This window comes from Nerophis lumbriciformis, linkage group LG16, assembly GCF_033978685.3.
Source record: "Nerophis lumbriciformis linkage group LG16, RoL_Nlum_v2.1, whole genome shotgun sequence".
Taxonomy (NCBI): domain Eukaryota; kingdom Metazoa; phylum Chordata; class Actinopteri; order Syngnathiformes; family Syngnathidae; genus Nerophis; species Nerophis lumbriciformis.
The window spans coordinates 32,534,273-32,553,950 of NC_084563.2; the positions used below are offsets into that span (position 1 = coordinate 32,534,273).

Consider the following 19,678-nt stretch of genomic DNA (forward strand, 5'->3'; position numbering starts at 1 on the left):
GGGGATTCATATGGCCATGCTTGTCACGGTTTACCTGACACAAGAAACATGAACAGTTGGGGGGTGGATACATTTTGCCTTCAGTGCTGCCGCGTATAAATAATAGGACATACAGTAGGAAAAGGTTTCATATGGCCTTGTTTGTCACGGTTTACCTGCCACATGAAACGTGACTAATTCTGGGTGGGCATGTTTTGCTTTCTGAGCTGCCACTTAAAATAGAACATACAGTAGGAAGGGGATTCATATGGCCTTGTTTGTCACGGTTTACCTGACACATGAAACGTGACAAACTAGGGGGTGGATACCTTTTGCCTTCAGTGCTGCCGCATATAAATAATAGGACATACAGTAGGAAAATGATTCATATGGTCTTGTTTGTCACGGTTTACCTGACACATGAAACGTGACAAATTGGGGGGTGGACATGTTTTGCCTTCAGTGCTGCCACTTAGAATAGAACATATAGTATAGGAAGGGGATTCATATAGCCTTGTTTGTCACGGTTTACCTGAAACATGAAACGTGACAAATTAGGGGGTGGATACCTTGTGCCTTCAATGCTGTCGCTTGGAAATAATAGGACATACAGTAGGAAGGGGATTCATATGGCCATGTTTGTCACGGTTTACCTGAAACATGAACAATTAGGGGGTGGATACATATTGCCTTCAGTGCTGCCGCGTATAAATAATAGGACATACAGTAGGAAAAGGATTCATATGGCCTTGTTTGTCACGGTTTACCTGACACATGACAAATTGGGGGTGGGCATGTTTGGCTTTCAGTGCTGCCACTTACAAAAGAACATACAGTAGGAAGGGTATTCAGGTGGCCCTGTTTGTCACAGTTTACCTGACACGTGAAACGTGACAAATAAGGGGGTTGATCCCTTTTGCCTTCAGTGCTTTCGCTTAGAAGTAATAGGAAATACAGTAGGAAGGGTATTCAGGTGGCCCCGTTAGAAGTAATAGGACATACATTAGGAAGGGGATTCAAATGGCCATGTTTGTCACGGTTTACCTGACATATGAAACGTGATGAATTTGGGGTCGACACAGTTTACCTGACACATGAAACGTGACAAATTGGGGGTGGACATGTTCTGCCTTCAGTGCTGCCACTTACAAAAGAACATACAGTAGGAAGGGTATTCAGGTGGCCCCGTTTGTCACAGTTTACCTGACACATGAAACGTGACAAATTAGGGGGTTGATCCCTTTTGCCTTAAGTGCTTTCGCTTAGAAGTAATAGGACATACATTAGGAAGGGGATTCATATGGCCATGTTTGTCACGGTTTACCTGACACATGAAACGTGATGAATTTGGGGTCGACAGTTTACCTGACACATGAAACGTGACAAATTGGGGGTGGACATGTTTTGCCTTCAGTGCTGCCACTTACAAAAGAACATACAGTAGGAAGGGTATTCAGGTGGCCCTGTTTGTCACAGTTTACCTGACACGTGAAACGTAACAAATAAGGGGGTTGATCCCTTTTGCCTTCAGTGCTTTCGCTTAGAAGTAATAGGACATACAGTAGGAAGGGTATTCAGGTGGCCCCGTTCGTCACAGTTTACCTGACACATGAAACGTGACAAATTACAGGGTTGATCCCTTTTGCCTTCAGTGCTTTCGCTTAGAAGTAATAGGACATACATTAGGAAGGGGGTTCATATGGCCATGCTTGTCACGGTTTACCTGACACATGAAACGTGACGAATTTGGGGTGGACACGTTTGACCTTCAGTGCTGCCGCTTAAAAGTAATAGGACATACAGTAGGAAGGGAATTAATTTCGTCTCGGTTTACCTGACTCATGAAACGTGACAAATTAGGGCGGGACACGTTTTGCCTTCAGTGCTGCCACTTAGATGTGATAGGACATATAGTTGAAAGGGGATCAACTTCGTCCTTGTTTACCTGACACATGAAACGTGACAAATTAGGGCTAAATAGTACTATATAGGACTAAATAGGACGATATGTCTTATTTAATAGGACATAAAGTCCTATTAAATAGGACTATATGTCCTATTAAATAGGACTATATGTCCTATTAAATAGGACATATAGTAGAAAGGGGATTAACTTTGTTCTGTTTTTTTACCTGACACATGAAACGTGACAAATTGGGGTGATGGTGTTTTACCTTCAGTGCTGCCACTTAAAAGTAATAGGACATACAGTAGGAAGGGGATTAATTTCGTCTCGGTTTACCTGACTCATGAAACTGTGACAAATTAGGGCTGGACACGTTTTGCCTTCAGTGCTGCCACTTAGATGTGATAGGACATATAGTAGAAAGGGGATTAACTTCGTCCTGGTTTACCTGACACATGAAACGTGACAAATTAGGGCTAAATAGGACAATATGTCCTATTTAATAGGACATAAAGTCCTATTAAATAGGACTATATGTCCTATTAAATAGGACATACAGTAGAAAGGGGATTAACTTCGTCCTGTTTTTTTACCTGACACATGAAACGTGACAAATTGGGGTGATGGCGTTTTACCTTCAGTGCTGCCACTTAAAAGTAATAGGAGCTTCAGTAGGAAGGGGTATGGTTTCGTTTCGGTTTACCTAACTCATGAAACGTGACAAATTAGGGCTGGGCACGTTTTGCCTTCAGTGCTGCCACTTAGATGTGATAGGACATATAGTAGAAAGGGGATTAACTTCGTCCTGGTTTACCTGACACTTGAAACGTGACAAATTAGGGCTAAATAGTACTATATAGGACTATATGTCCTATTTAATAGGACATAAAGTCCTTGGCTACCCCTGTGGTAAATTTTAAATGTGCTTTATAAATAAAGTTGATTTGATTTGATTTGATTTATTAAATAGGATATATAGTAGAAAGGGGATCATCCTGTTTTTTTACCTGACACATGAAACGTGACAAATTGGGGTGATGGCGTTTTTACCTTCAGTGCTGCCACTTAAAAGTAATAGGAGATACAGTAGGAAGGGGTATAGTTTCGTCCTGTTTACGTGACAAATTGGGGGTGGATACCTCTTGCCTTTCAGTACTGCCATGAAGAATAGGACATACAGTAGGAACGGGACTCGTCAGGGTTTACCCGACACATGAAACGTGACAAATTTGGGGAGGTTTCTATCCACTTCAGCTGCCAGCTGGCCGTAGAATGTTGAATATCCTAAAAATGTGTTTTATGGCAAGTGCTACGTGGAGTGGTGCTCTCCGTCATTTTTGGCAGACTAACTCTTCCTCTCGCGCGAGACCCGTATGAATCCCTTTCCCTGCGCCACAGCGAGTCCTTCCTCTTATCATTTGACCTCAGGGTGCAATTTTCTTTTGTTCCTCAAAGATCCGTTACTGCACCGTGCATCTCAATGATCATGAACCATACTTGTTCTTTTGTCCTGCTATATTTATGTCTTCATTAAAAAAACCACCAAAACCCCTGGAATGTTGGTACGAAGCCCAAGAGAATCATGTGACGAGCTGAACAAATGGGATGTATTTTTGGCCCAGTATTTTCACAGGAAGTGTGTTTGTTTGCATGGACGAGAGAGCCTTGAATGTTCTCTTGCTGGCTTCATGTTTGTAACGCCAAAGCCCCAGACTCGCCCTCCACGTCCCCCAGCATGGACCTACCAAGTCCCGGCCTCACTTCCCTCACAGTCTCAGGAGCATAACAAAGGACACGCTACGTGCGTTTCTTTAATGCGTCACACCAACAAAGATCACGGTTCACCATGGATGTTCTTGTGACTGAATGGTTTTATGCCTGGCTGGCCCATTAAAGCAACGCTCTCACTAAAAGTCTCCTTTTTTTACCTTTTTTTTTCAAAAACAAGGGACGATATTCTTTCTTTAGTTTATTTGGAACATGAACACACTTCCATCATAATACATCACACAATTTCATATCATTTCATTTTACATCATGCCCGAAAAGGAGTAGAAAGAAGCAAAGCTTATTTAATCCGACCCCTTTCCCACTTGAAAGCGTTTACAAATATATAGAATCATTTACTGACCTTTTTATATAATACAATAACATCTATGAACTAGTCCTAAGTGTCCCAATACTTGTGTCAAGTTTTAGTCCCAAGTGTCCCAATACTTTTGTCCAGTGTAAGTGTCCCAATACTTTTGTCCAGTGGTAATCCAAAGTTTCCCAATACTTATGTCAAGTTGTAGTCAAGTGTCCCAATACTTTTGTCAAGTTTTAGTCCCAAGTGGCCCAATACTTTTGTCAAGTTGTAGTGCTAAGTGTCCCAATACTTTTGTCCATTTTTAGTCCCAAGTGGCCCAATACGTATGTCAAGTTGTAGTCCTAAGTGTCCCAATATTTTAGTCTATTTCTGGTCGTAAGTGTCCCAAAACTTAAGTCCAGTTTTAGTCCTAAGTGTCCCAATACTTTTGTCCAGTGTAAGTGTCCCAATACTTTTGTCAAGTGATAGTCCCAAGTGTCCCAATACTTTTGTCAAGTTTTAGTCCCAAGTGTCTCAATACTTTTGTCAAGTTGTAGTCCTAAGTGTCCCAATACTTTTGTCCAGTGTAGGTGTCCCAATACTTTTGTCCAGAGGTAGTCCTAAGTGTCCCAATACTTTTGTCAAGTGTAAGTGTCCCAATACTTTTGTCAAGTGGTAGTCCCAAGTGTCCCAATACTTTTGTCCAGTTTTAGTCCCAAGTGTCTCAATACTTTTGTCAAGTTGTAGTCCTAAGTGTCCCAATACTTTTGTCCAGTGTAGGTGTCCCAATACTTTTGTCCAGAGGTAGTCCTAAGTGTCCCAATACTTTTGTCAAGTTTAGGCGTAAGTATCCCAATACTTTTATGCAGTGTAAGTGTCCCAATAATAAAATAACATCTATGAATTAGTATACAACAGTTTTGTAATATGTAATTAATTAATTCAGTCATTATTAACATACTGAGATGAACAGTGACGTGCCATCATGGAAAGAAAAAAAATGTAAAAAGAAAACATTTTTATTAAATTGTTATATGTATCCAGTGATTATACTATAAAGTTATTTTCCATTTAACTTCACCAGTTTTAGATTATTTTTATTCAAAATCGCTGAATTTTCACATTTGCCGTTCAAATACTGAAAAGAGACGGTGCGGTGATCAGCAGCCAGTTGAGGCACGTCACTCAGTGCCTCACCATGGATTGCGCAATGACTCGGCTAACTGCTGGCCTGCTGTGCAGTGAGACTGTATTGCTATATGAACTATATTATACATTTCCATAGTTTAGTTAGCTGAGGTATATAATGTACAGTGTATTTGGTCAACAACTGTATGTGTGTAACGTATTTCTTGTGCTGAGCGATCATAAAACGGCTGCAAAAGACGCACTGGCTGAGGCTCACCTCCTGCACCCCCGCCGTAGAATTGTTATATCAACTAAAGCCCACACTTAAACTTTCCACGTGCAAGATTGAATCTATTTAAAAAAATTATTTCATAAGAAGCCAAAAAGTGCAAAAACAATAATGTTCGTGTTGGAGGAGTTGTGAATGACTGCAGGGCCACAACATTAGGTACACCCGCAGACTGCAGGTGTACCTAATTCACAACTCCTCCAACACGAACATTATTGTTTTTGCACTTTTTGGCTTCTTATTAAATAACTTTTGTAACCTATTTTTATGGGCTTTCCTCTTTGTGATGTTAAGTTCCTGTTATGCGCTGTTATACAGTATATGCCTTGAGCTCTTATTTTGAAGGCGCTAAGAGCGGAAGTGATGCCACGTTGGAGTGGAGCGGAAGTTTTTGAAAGAATGTAAATAAAGTGGTCCTCGTGTAAACTGGAGCCTCCGTGTTTGTTATTTTGTAGTTTCATACAGTATAGGCGACATTTATAAACCCTCCGTTACACTTTTTTAAATAGATTCAATCTTGCACGTGGAAAGTTTAAGTGAGGGCTTTAGTTGCAGCGCATGGACTTAATTTATAAGTAAAGGTAAGACCTCTCGCCACACCTAGTGTGTGTGTGTGTGTGACAATCATTGGTACTTTAACTTTAACTTTTTAATAATAACGTTTTTTTTAAACCCGACCTCGGATAAGCGGAAGAAGATGGATGGATGGATGGATGGCTTTTGTTAAGTCCATGAATACTGCGGCCGCACATTCTTTGGTAATTTCCTCTGTTATTTTGATTAATGCTTTTGATGTTGAGATATTTGCTCGGAATCCATATTGGTTCTCCACAAGCGTCCCACTTTTGTTAATAAATAAATCTAATCGACTATTGAAGAATTTTTCCATGATTTTGGAGAATTGTGGAAGTAATGAAACTGGTGTGTAGTTAGTAAACTGCTGTACGTCTCCATTCTTATAAATTGGTACGATTTTCATTATGTCAGGGAATTTGCCGGTTAAAAATGATACACTGGTGATATATGTCAGAGGTTCTGAAATGTCTTGTATAACCTTTTTTATTGTTACCATATCTCATAGTTGCCAACCTTGAGACCTCCGATTTCGGGAGGAGGGGGGTGGGGGCGTGATCGGGGGTGGGGCCGGGTGTGGTTGGGGGCGTGGTTAAAAGGGGAGGAGTATATTGACAGCTAGAATTCACCAAGTCAAGTATTTCATACATATATATACAGAGGTGGGTAGAGTAGCCAGAAATTGTACTCAAGTAAGAGTACTGTTACTTTAGAGATTTATTACTCAAGTAAAAGTAAGGAGTAGTCACCCAAATATTTACTTGAGTAAAAGTAAAAAGTATGTTGTGAAAAAACTACTCAAGTACTGAGTAACTGATGAGTAACATACACACACATATCATACATATATATATATATATATATATATATATATATATATATATATATATATATATATATATATATATATATATGTATACACACACATTTATATATATATATATATATATATGTATATATATATATATATATATATGTATACACACACATTTATATATATATATATATATATATATATATATATATATATATATATATATACAGTATATAATTTATATTTATTTATTTTGCCGTTTTTGTTTACATGTTAAAGGTGTTTCAATGAATATACATGCATGTTTAACACATATAGATTCCTTTCTTTCATGAAGACAAGAATATAAGTTGGTGTATTACCTGATTCTGATGACTTGCATTGATTGTAATCAGACAGTAGTGCTGATAGCGTCCACGTTTTCAAATGGAGGAGAAAAAAGTTCCTCCTTTCTGTCTAATACCACATGAAAGTGGTTGATTTTTGGCATCTTATTTGTCCAGCTTCCATATTCGTTTTTATACACTTTACAAGAAATACATTGGAGGCAAACTACGTAGCTTGCTAGCTTGTTTGCGCTGGCTTTCGGAGACTCTTGTTTTGAAAGCGCAGGCGCGATGGAGCGGCACTTTTATTGTGAAGACAGGAACTGTGCAGTCAGTCTTCAGGCTTTTGACGGGAAGTACGGTTGAAATAAAAGGGTCTTTTTTCCTTAACACTTTTGATTGATTGATTGAAACTTTTATTAGTAGATAGCACAGTACAGCATATATTCCGTACAATTGACCACTAAATGGTAACACCCCAATAAGTTTTTCAACTTGTTTAAGTCAGGTCATGTGACCACCTGGCTCTGTTTGATTGGTCCAACGTCACCAGTGACTGCATCTGATTGGTGGAACGGAGTGAACGTCACCAGTGACTGTATTTGTTGAAACGCAGGCACTATGACAGACCAAAACAAACAAAGCGTGCATTAACAGATCGATAAAAAATAGTAGCGAGTAGCGAGCTGAATGTAGATAAAAGTAGCGGAGTAAAAGTAGCGTTTCTTCTCTATAAATATACTCAAGTAAAAGTAAAAGTATGTTGCAATAAAACTACTCTTAGAAGTACAATTTATCCCAAAAGTTACTCAAGTAGATGTAACGGAGTAAATGTAGCGCGTTACTACCCACCTCTGTATGTATATATATATATATATATATATATATATATATATATATATATATATATATATATATATATATATATATATATATATATATATATATATATATATATATATATATATATCTACATCCTGAAAATATGCAAACAAAACTGTGTTTAGATAATTGATACTTCAAACTTGTATAAATAAATATTAAGGTACATAACATAATTTGGCTTCTGAGAGTTTCAAAATCCATCCATCCATCCATTTTCTACCGCTTATTCCCTTTGGGGTCGCGGGGGGCGCTGGAGCCTATCTCAGCTACAAAATTAATGAATAAAATGCTAAAGTTGTTGATAAACAAGCAATTATTTTAATAATTAAATATGGTCATTTTAAATGAATTATTATGATAATTTAAAATCAATTATTTCAAACATGTTTATTTTAATGTATAATTCTATGGCTGGATGTAATAAGGAGTCAGGAAAAAACACAAATAAAAATACAATTAATTTAGATGTTTTTAGCAAAATATAGTAAACATGTATTTAGTTGTTTTTTTTGTAAATTAATAAATATATTTATTTTTAGGTAAGATAAACATAATAATACAATTTATCTCTAGTCTGGATGATTTAGTTCTTGTCACCCTGTTGTCCTCCCGTCGTGAAAAAAGGCTGTCCTCACTAAAGGTCCGCATGGAGCTGGAGGGGGCGTGGCTTCCAGCTCCGGCTGAAAATCGGGAGATTTTCGGGAGAATATTGTCCTGGGAGGTTTTCGGGAGAGGCGCTGAATTTTGGGAGTCTCCCGGAAAATTCGGGAGGGTTGGCAAGTATGCCATATCTATTCCATGACAGTCGGTTGAGGTCTTGGATTTACAATTTATTACAATTTTGATTATTTCTGCTTTTGTTACGCTTTTAAGAAACATGGAATCGGGATTTCTGTCTATGAGCTCACTCAAGGCCTCAACTGACCCATCATCTGCATTTGGAATTCTTTGATCCAGATTTTTTCCGATATTGAATTGAAGTACCGTATTTTTCGGACTATAAGTCGCAGTTTCTTTCATAGTTTGGCCGGGCTCCAGTGCGACTTGTATATGTTTTTTTCCTTTTTTATTTTGCATTTTCGGCAGGTGCGACTTATACTCCGGTGCGACTTATACTCCGAAAAATACGGTATTTATTTCAAACCTGCACAATACAACAACACTTTTTTTAATTTTTTTTTTTACATCTTGGCAGAGACATTTATGCAAGGCTTGAAAAGGGATTGGATGAAGCAGATGCTTATAATATCCCAACCCCTCTCACTCATTCCACATTTAACATAAACAATATACAAACCCCGTTTCCATATGAGTTGGGAAATTGTGTTAGATGTAAATATAAACGGAATACAATGATTTGCAAATAATTTTCAACCCGTATTCAATTGAATATGCTACAAAGACAACATATTTGATGTTCAAACTGATAAACATTTTTTATTTTTTTTGCAAATAATCATTAACTTTAGAATTTGATGCCAGCAACACGTGCCAAAGAAGTTGGGAAAGGTGGCAATAAATACTGATAAAGTTGAGGAATGCTCATCAAACACTTATTTTGAACATCCCACAGGTGTGCAGGCTAATTGGGAACAGGTGGGTGCCATGATTGGGTATAAAAGTAGATTCCATGAAATGCTCAGTCATTCACAAACAAGGATGGGGCGAGGGTCACCACTTTGTCAACAAATGCGTGAGCAAATAGTCAAACAGTTTAAAGGGGAACAATTTCAGAAGGGTTAAAACCATTAAAAATCAGTTCTCAGTGACTTATTATATTTTTCAAAGTTTTTTTCAAAATTTTACTCATCACGCAATATCCCTAAAAAAAGCTTCAAAGTGCCTGATTTTAACCATCGTTATATACACCCGTCCATTTTCCTGTGACGTCACATAGTGATGCCAACACAAACAAACATGGCGCATAGAACAGCAAGCTATAGCGACATTAGCTCGGATTCAGACTCGGATTTCAGCGGCTTAAGCGATTCAACAGATTACGCATGTATTGAAACGGATGGTTGTAGTGTGGAGGCAGGTAGCGAAAACGAAATTGAAGAAGAAACTGAAGCTATTGAGCCATATCGGTTTGAACCGTATGCAAGCGAAACCGACGAAAACGACACGACAGCCAGCGACACGGGAGAAAGCGAGGACGAATTCGGCGATCGCCTTCTAACCAACGATTGGTATGAGTTTGTTTGGCATTAAAGGAAACTAACAACTATGAACTAGGTTTACAGCATATGAAATACATTTGGCAACAACATGCACTTTGAGAGTGCAGACAGCCCAATTTTCATCAATTAATATATTCTGTAGACATACCCTCATCCGCGCTCTTTTCCTGAAAGCTGACCTGTCCAGTTTTGGAGTTGATGTCAGCAGGCCAGGGAAGCTAGGGTCGATATTCTTCTCTTGATCATCTTCGGTGGCATAAGGGACGGTGTGAGCCAAGACATCCAGGGGGTTTAGCTCGCTCGTCTGCGGGAACAAACTGCCGCCATTGCTTGCCGTGCTACCGAGGTCCTTTGTCCCTGAATTGCTCACACACTCCGGCAGATTAAATGGGGGTCTGGCGGCAGATTTCTTTGACTTTATCGTTGGAAATGCATCTGCTTTGAGTGTCGCAGGATATCCACACATTCTTGCCATCTCTGTCGTAGCATAGCTTTCGTCGGTAAAGTGTGCGGAACAAACGTCCAATTTCTTGCCACTTTCGCATCTTTGGGCCACTGGTGCAACTTGAATCCGTCCCTGTTCGTGTTGTTGCACCCTCCGACAACACACCGACGAGGCATGATGTCTCCAAGGTACGGAAAACAGTCGAAAAAACGGAAAATAACAGAGCTGATTTGACTCGGTGTTTGAGAAAATGGCGGATTGCTTCCCGATGTGTGACGTCACGTTGTGACGTCATCGCTCCGAGAGCGAATATTAGAAAGGCGTTTAATTCGCCAAAATTCACCCATTTAGAGTTCGTAAATCGGTTAAAAAAAAAAAGGTCTTTTTTCTGCAACATCAAGGTATATATTGACGCTTACATAGGTCTGGTGATAATGTTCCCCTTTAATAACAACGTTTCTCAAAGTGCAATTGCAAGAAATTTAGGGATTTCAACATCTACGGTCCATAATATCATCAAAAGGTTCAGAGAATCTGGAGAAATCACTCCACGTAAGCGGCATGGCCGGAAACCAACATTGAATGACCGTGACCTTCGATCCCTCAGACGGCACTGTATCAAAAACCGACATCAATCTCTAAAGGATATCACCACATGGGCTCAGGAACATTTCAGAAAACCACTGTCACTAAATACAGTTGGTCGCTACATCTGTAAGTGCAAGTTAAAGCTCTCCTATGCAAAGCGAAAGTCATTTATCAACAACACCCAGAAACGCCCGCCGGCTTCTCTGGGCCCGAGATCATCTAAGATGGACTCATGCAAAGTGGAAAAGTGTTCTGTGGTCTGACGAGTTCACATTTCAAATTGTTTTTGGAAATATTTGACATGGTGGAAGCGAACCATCCCGACTGTTATCGACGCAAACATGTTTACAACACAAAGTAATGTCAGTGTTATTTCTATATTTGCAACAATAAGGGGGCCAACTTTACAAACTGGTGCTAGAGGGCAGGAAAAACCCCTCCAAGGTGAGAATGACCTATTTCGGCGGCGCATGGTCGTGTGTTGCATTCTTCTGGGCTGTCAGGGGTCAGTGTGGGGTCACAGCGGGGGGCTTAGGGCCATGTTGTCCCATCAGACAACGCACCTCCATTGCGGGAGCACTGTCATTGGACCAAACAATATTTGTTTACTTTATACAAAATGGTGCATTTTTGTTGTCAAAAGTTGACATACACTTGTAAAGAACATCATGTCATGGCTGTCTTGAGTTTCCAATCATTTCTACAACTCTTATTTTTTGTGATAGAGTGATTGGAGCACATACTTGTTGGTCACAAAAAACATTCATGAAGTTTGCTTCTTTTATGAATTTATTATGGGTCTACTGAAAATGTGCTGGGTCAAAAGTATACATACAGCAATGTTAATATTTGCTTACATGTCCCTTGGCAAGTTTACCTGCAATAAGGCATCACACACACGACTGAAACGCTCTCATACACAACTGGAATACTGTCAGACACACGACTGAAACGCTCTCACTCACACAACTGAAACGCTCTCATACACACGACTGAAACACTTTCATACACCCATGCACACTATTGAGACACACTCATAAACACGACTGAAACGCTCTCATACACACGACTCAAACACTCTCATATACACGACTGAAAATCTCTCAAACACACAACTGAAATGCCCTCATACACACTACTGAAATGCTCTCATACAGTACACACTACTGGAAGTATGAGAGGTCGGGACTTTGCCAAATAGTGTACCGACAATGATGCAAATTGTGCATGAATGACATAAATCATGCGTTGGATGAGCAGACATCCTACCTTGGCTCCGGGACCACCAACACCTGCTGTTGGCTGGATACACAAAAGGTCTGGAGGAGAACCAGCTGCAAGGAGCAAAGGTCCTGCCACCCCATCCAGCCATGGAGAGACTGAGGGAAGGTACACACACACACACACACACACACACACACACACACACACACACACACACACACACACACACACACACACACACACACACACACACTCTTGTATTTCTTAGAAAAATGCCTCCCTCTTTAGGACCAGCCTTTCTAGATATATACAGATTAGTATTGACAACATTAATAATATATACATGCTATGCACATATAAAAAAGCTTGTTGTGAAAAATTATTTGGAATTTCTCAAGAAAAAGGTCACAATTTCACAAGAAAAACTTTTGGCAGTGTTATAATAAAAGTCATAATTTTACTCAACGCAAGTCCAAATTTGACAAGAACAACTGAATATTTGTGCAATGTCGTGATAAAAATTTGAATTTTACAAGAAAAGCTTAAAATGTTGGCAATTTTGTGAAGAGTCGTAATTTTACTTGACAAAAGTCACTATTTCATAAGAGAAACTTAAAAATGTTGGCAATGTTATAATAATAATCGGAATTTTACTTGGCAAAATGATGACAAAAGTTATAATTGTACTCAAAAAATGTCACTGTTTTACAAGAACAACAAAGAAATTGGAAATATTGCGATAAAAGTCAGAAATGTATGACAAATTTCGCCATTTTGCATGAAAAAGTAATAATTTTACATAAAAAAGCAATCATTTATGAGAAAATATTGCAATATTACAGAAACAGAAAGAATAGGAGAACTTGTTTCCAGTTTTATAAGAAAAAAGTTTGTAATTGATTTTTAATCTTCATTATTTACAAGGTTTTACAAAAAAGGTTTCACAATGTCAAAATAATGTTTCACTAACTCAAAATAATGTTTCACAAAGTCAAAAAAAAGTTTTCACAAACTCAAAAAAAGGTTTCACAAACTCAAAAAAAGGTTTCACAAACTCAAAAAAAGGTTACACAAACTCAAAAAAAGGTTTCACTAACTCAAAATAATGTTTCATAAACTCTAAATATTTCACAAAGTCAAAATAATGTTTCACAGAGTCAAAATAATGTTTCACAAAGTCAAAAAAAAGTTTTCACAAACTCTAAAAAAGGTGTCACAAACTCAAAAAAAAGGTTTCACAAACTCAAAAAAAGGTTTCACTAACTCAAAATAATGTTTCATAAACTCTAAATATTTCACAAAGTCAAAACAATGTTTCATAAACTCAAAAAAAAAAGGTTTCACAAACTCAAAAGAATGTTTCACAAACTTAAAAAAGGTTTCACAAAGTCAAAAAAAGGTTTCATAAAGTCAAAATAAAGTTTCACAAAGTCAAAATCAAGTTTCACAAAGTCAAGATCAAGTTTCACAAAGTCAAAATCAAGTTTCACAAAGTCAAAATCAAGTTTCACAAAGTCAAAATCAAGTTTCACAAAGTCAAAATAATGTTTAACAAAGTCAAAATAATGTTTCACAAAGTCAAAATCAAGTTTCACAAAGTCAAAATCAAGTTTCACAAAGTCAAAATCAAGTTTCACAAAGTCAAAATAATGTTTCACAAAGTCAAAATAAAGTTTCACAAAGTCAAAATAAAGTTTCACAAAGTCAAAATAAAGTTTCACAAAGTCAAAAAAAGGTTTCACAAAGTCAAAATAATGTTTCACAAAATCAAAATAATGTTTCACAAAGTCAAAATAAAGTTTCACAAAGTCAAAATAAAGTTTCACAAAGTCAAAATAAAGTTTCACAAAGTCAAAATAAAGTTTCACAAAATCAAAAAAAGGTTTCACAAAGTCAAAAAAAGGTTTCACAAAGTCAAAAAAAGGTTTCACAAAGTCAAAATAAAGTTTCACAATGTCAAAAAAAGGTTTCACAAAGTCAAAAAAAGGTTTCACAAAGTCAAAAAAAGGTTTCACAAAGTCAAAATAATGTTTCACAAAGTCAAAATAATGTTTCACAAAGTCAAAACAATGTTTTCACAGAGTCAAAATAATGTTTCACAAAGTCAAAAAAAAGTTTTCACAAACTCTAAAAAAGGTGTCACAAACTCAAAAAAAGGTTTCACTAACTCAAAATAATGTTTCATAAACTCTAAATATTTCACAAAGTCAAAACAATGTTTCGTAAACTCAAAAAAAAAGGTTTCACAAACTCAAAAGAATGTTTCACAAATTTAAAAAAGGTTTCACAAAGTCAAAAAAGGTTTCACAAAGTCAAAATCAAGTTTCACAAAGTCAAAATCAAGTTTCACAAAGTCAAGATCAAGTTTCACAAGTCAAAATAATGTTTCACAAAGTCAAAATCAAGTTTCACAAAGTCAAAATCAAGTTTCACAAAGTCAAAATAATGTTTCACAAAGTCAAAATAATGTTTAACAAAGTCAAAATAATGTTTCACAAAGTCAAAATAAAGTTTCACAAAGTCAAAATCAAGTTTCACAAAGTCAAAATAATGTTTCACAAAGTCAAAATAAAGTTTCACAAAGTCAAAATAATGTTTCACAAAGTCAAAATAAAGTTTCACAAAGTCAAAATAAAGTTTCACAAAGTCAAAATAAAGTTTCACAAAGTCAAAATAAAGTTTCACAAAGTCATAATAAAGTTTCACAAAGTCAAAAAAAGGTTTCACAAAGTCAAAATAATGTTTCACAAAATCAAAATAATGTTTCACAAAGTCAAAATAAAGTTTCACAAAGTCAAAATAAAGTTTCACAAAGTAAAAAAAAGGTTTCATAAAGTCCAAAAAAGGTTTCACAAAGTCAAAAAAAGGTTTCACAAAGTCAAAATAAAGTTTCACAAAGTCAAAATAAAGTTTCACAAAGTCAAAAAAGGTTTCACAAAGTCAAAAAAAGGTTTCACAAAGTCAAAATAAAGTTTCACAATGTCAAAAAAAAGGTTTCACAAAGTCAAAAAAGGTTTCACAAAGTCAAAAAAAGGTTTCACAAAGTCAAAATAATGTTTCACAAAGTCAAAATAATGTTTCACAAAGTCAAAATAATGTTTCACAAAGTCAAAATAAAGTTTTCACAAAGTCAAAAAAAGTTTTCACAAAGTCAAAATAAAGTTTCACAAAGTCAAAATAAAGCTTTACAAAGTCAAAATAATGTTTCACAAAGTCAAAAAAAGGTTTTACAAAGTCAAAAAAAGGTTTCAAAAGTCAAAATAAAGTTTCACAAAGTCAAAAAAAGGTTTCAAAAGTCAAAATAAAGTTTCACAAAGTCAAAATAAAGTTTCACAAAGTCAAAATAAAGTTTCACAAAGTCAAAATAAAGTTTCACAAAGTCAAAAAAGGTTTCACAAAGTCAAAAAAAGGTTTCACAAAGTCAAAATAAAGTTTCACAATGTCAAAAAAAAGGTTTCACAAAGTCAAAAAAGGTTTCACAAAGTCAAAAAAAGGTTTCACAAAGTCAAAATAATGTTTCACAAAGTCAAAATAATGTTTCACAAAGTCAAAATAATGTTTCACAAAGTCAAAATAAAGTTTTCACAAAGTCAAAAAAAGTTTTCACAAAGTCAAAAAAAGTTTTCACAAAGTCAAAATAAAGTTTCACAAAGTCAAAATAAAGCTTTACAAAGTCAAAATAATGTTTCACAAAGTCAAAAAAAGGTTTTACAAAGTCAAAAAAAGGTTTCAAAAGTCAAAATAAAGTTTCACAAAGTCAAAAAAAGGTTTCAAAAGTCAAAATAAAGTTTCACAAAGTCAAAATAAAGTTTCACAAAGTCAAAATAAAGTTTCACAAAGTCAAAATAAAGTTTCACAAAGTCAAAAAAGGTTTCACAAAGTCAAAAAAAAGGTTTCACAAAGTCAAAATAAAGTTTCACAATGTCAAAAAAAAGGTTTCACAAAGTCAAAAAAGGTTTCACAAAGTCAAAAAAAGGTTTCACAAAGTCAAAATAATGTTTCACAAAGTCAAAATAATGTTTCACAAAGTCAAAATAATGTTTCACAAAGTCAAAATAAAGTTTTCACAAAGTCAAAAAAAGTTTTTACAAAGTCAAAAAAAGTTTTCACAAAGTCAAAATAAAGTTTCACAAAGTCAAAATAAAGCTTTACAAAGTCAAAATAAAGTTTCACAAAGTCAAAAAAAGGTTTCAAAAGTCAAAATAAAGTTTCACAAAGTCAAAATAAAGTTTCACAAAGTCAAAATAAAGTTCCACAAAGTCAGTTGCAACATTGAATCCTTCAATGCTTCATGGCTGCAGTACCTATACCCACCAACAGGAGGCTGGGGGCGTGGCCTTAAACGGAAGCAGAAAGTTAAGGATGACGCCGTGCGAAATTCAAATTAGTTTGACAAACCATTTCGGTCAAAGTGACTTTTTGTCAACTGTTGCTTCACCGAAGACGGATTCAATCGCTTTTAGGCGTCTTGTGCACCCGCTGGCATATTTATAACTCCAACAAACGCCATCTGTTGTAAGTTATGTTTCTTTCATTCTTTTGTTTACGCGCCTCGCTGGGACGAACCTAGCAGAGCTAATTCGTGTTAGCTGCTGGTCTTGACATTTTAGCAACGCACTGGTTTGTAATGCCAACTATTTATGATGTCTCTACTTTAATATCAGTGTTTTGTCCCCCCAGCGAGCGGCTGGAGAAGCGAGGATGCCGGTGGAAAGGAGCGAGCCCCGCTTGGCCGAGGAGCTTCACAAATACTACGAGCTTTATGAAACTATCGGCTCGGGTAAAGTTTGTTGATGCAACAAATGCTGTTATTGCCGGTGTAAATGTAACATTACAATGGTTTTGTTCATAGACATCTTTTAAGTAGACGCAGCATTGGCTGCTGTGACGCGAGAAATTGGGCCGCCATCTTTAAGTGGTGATGAGGAGCCTAAACTGACAGTTGACAGGTAGAAAACAAAGATGCTAAACTGACAGTTGACAGGTAGAAAACAAAGATGATAAACTGACAGTTTATAGGTAGAAAATAAAGATGCTAAACTGACAGTTTACAGGTAGAAAACAAAGATGCTAAACTGACAGTTGACAGGTAGAAAACAAAGATGCTAAACTGACAGTTGACAGGTAGAAAACAAAGATGCTAAACTGACAGTTGACAGGTAGAAAACAAAGATGCCGGGTTGGTGTTCAGCGTTTGCCTGCTCAAATGAGCGGACTGTTGAATATAGGAATCGGGGGATTACTTTTCACAAGTAAGATTTAACATTAACGTACTACTGGTTCTATTTTGTGAAAAGAATATTACCACAGAGTTGAGAAGGAGCAAAGATCTTCAATGGTACTGAAATCGTAGCCGCTAGCAAACAAGAGTGTGATTAGGGCTGCAACAACTAATCGATTAAATCGATTAAAATCGATTATAAAAATAGTTGTCAATTAATTTAGTCATCGATTCGTTGGATCTATGCTATGCGCAGAGGCTACTATTTAAATTTTTTTTTTTTTTTATAAACCTTTATTTATAAACTGCAACATTTACAAACAGCTGAGAAACAATAATCAAAATAAGTATGGTGCCAGTATGCTGTTTTTTTTCAATAAAATACTGGAAAGGATAGAAATGTAGTTTGTCTCTTTTATCCGATTATTAATCGACTAATCGACAGATTAATCGATTATCAAATTAGTTGTTAGTTACTGCCCGAAGTGTGACCATAATAGAATTGCTTGTCAATGAAATTAATTACATTTAAAAATGTCATACTTGAAACCTATGGTGGCATCATGCCTTCAGTGTGCATATTGTATATACCGGTAGTTCTCTGCAAACCTATGAAATTTTCTATTTTGTCTTCATTATTTTTTATATTTGTATGTTAAAATTAAAGTACCAATGATTGTCACACACACACACACACACACTAGGTGTGGTGAAATTTGTCCTCTGCATTTGACCCATCACCCTTGTTCACCCCCTGGGAGGTGAGGGGACCAGTGGGCAGCAGCGGTGCCGTGCCCGGGAATCATTTTTGGTGATTTAACCCCCAATTCCAACCCTTGATGTTGAGTGGGAGGTAATGGCTCCCATTTTTATAGTCTTCGGTATGACTCGGCCGGGGTTTGAACTCACAACCTACCCATCTCAGGGCGGACACTCTAACCACTAGGTCACTGAGTAGGTGAAAATCACAAAGAAATCTTCTGGGGGAGGATGACCCCCCCTACAGGGGTTTGGTTTACAAACTTTCAGCCCCACCTAAAACAAAATTCACCAGCCGCCACTGATTATGATGCATTCTCATTTTAGGCAAAGTATAAGACAATACTTTCTTAACAGTATAATTGTAACCAGGAATAAGTCTTCAAGTAACAATATTAAAATACTAACATTGTTGGGTAAGACAGAATTTGGTTTTATTCTGAACAGAGATACAGTCTATAGGTCCCTAAGATATATATATAGATATCTAATGTATTCAAACATTGTTTATGTAGGATATACGCATGTATACATAACCTAATCATATTGTTTCTTCCATTTAAAAATAGCTGACCGTTTTTTCCCCCTTCTCTGGGATTATGTTCCCAGTTTTGATCTCGGACGTCTGGTCACTTATAGCATATAAGAATATTCTATTACTGTTAAGCAAACTATGAATAATAAAACATGTGTCCTTTATCATAGCTACACGTATGACAAAAAACTGCGTGAAAATCAGTGGTATTCAGTGAGGTAAGATGAATTAAATGCGCTGACAGTTCATTGCTCCTGCCAAAGGAATTGCACTGAGTGGAGCGGATCACCACTCCAAGATGGCGGCCCCGCGTCTCGTCAGCGCCAGTCGACAGTAGCGCTCGATGCTGCGTCTACTTATAAGATGTCTATGGTTTTGTTGATGCAACAAATGGTGTTATTTTTTATGTAAATGTAACATTACAATGGTTTTGTAGATGCAACAAATGGTGTTATTTCCGGTGTAAATGTAACATTACCATGGTTTTGTTGATGCAACAAATGGTGTTATTTCCGGTGTAAATGTAACATTACCATGGTTTTGTTGATGCAACAAATGGTGTTATTTCCGGTGTAAATGTAACATTACAGTGGTTTTGTTGATGCAACAAATGCTGTTATTTCCGGTGTAAATGTAACATTACAATGGTTTTGTTGATGCAACAAATGGTGTTATTTCCGGTGTAAATGTACCATTACAGTGGTTTTGTTGACGCAACAAATGGTGTTATTTCCGGTGTAAATGTAACATTACAGTGG

General features: G+C 36.6%; 1 protein-coding gene across 1 annotated transcript in view; it reads left to right on the plus strand.

Moving 5' to 3' along the window:
- The first annotated feature begins 16,722 nt into the window (after window positions 1–16,722).
- Window positions 16,723–19,678, plus strand: part of melk (maternal embryonic leucine zipper kinase) — a 45,130-nt gene continuing 42,174 nt past the window's right edge. The window contains exons 1-2 of the mRNA XM_061977369.1: window positions 16,723–16,920; window positions 17,086–17,185. Of these exons, the coding sequence (XP_061833353.1) occupies window positions 17,107–17,185 (79 nt within the window). The 5' untranslated portion in view covers window positions 16,723–16,920; window positions 17,086–17,106. The remainder of the gene's footprint in view (window positions 16,921–17,085; window positions 17,186–19,678) is intronic.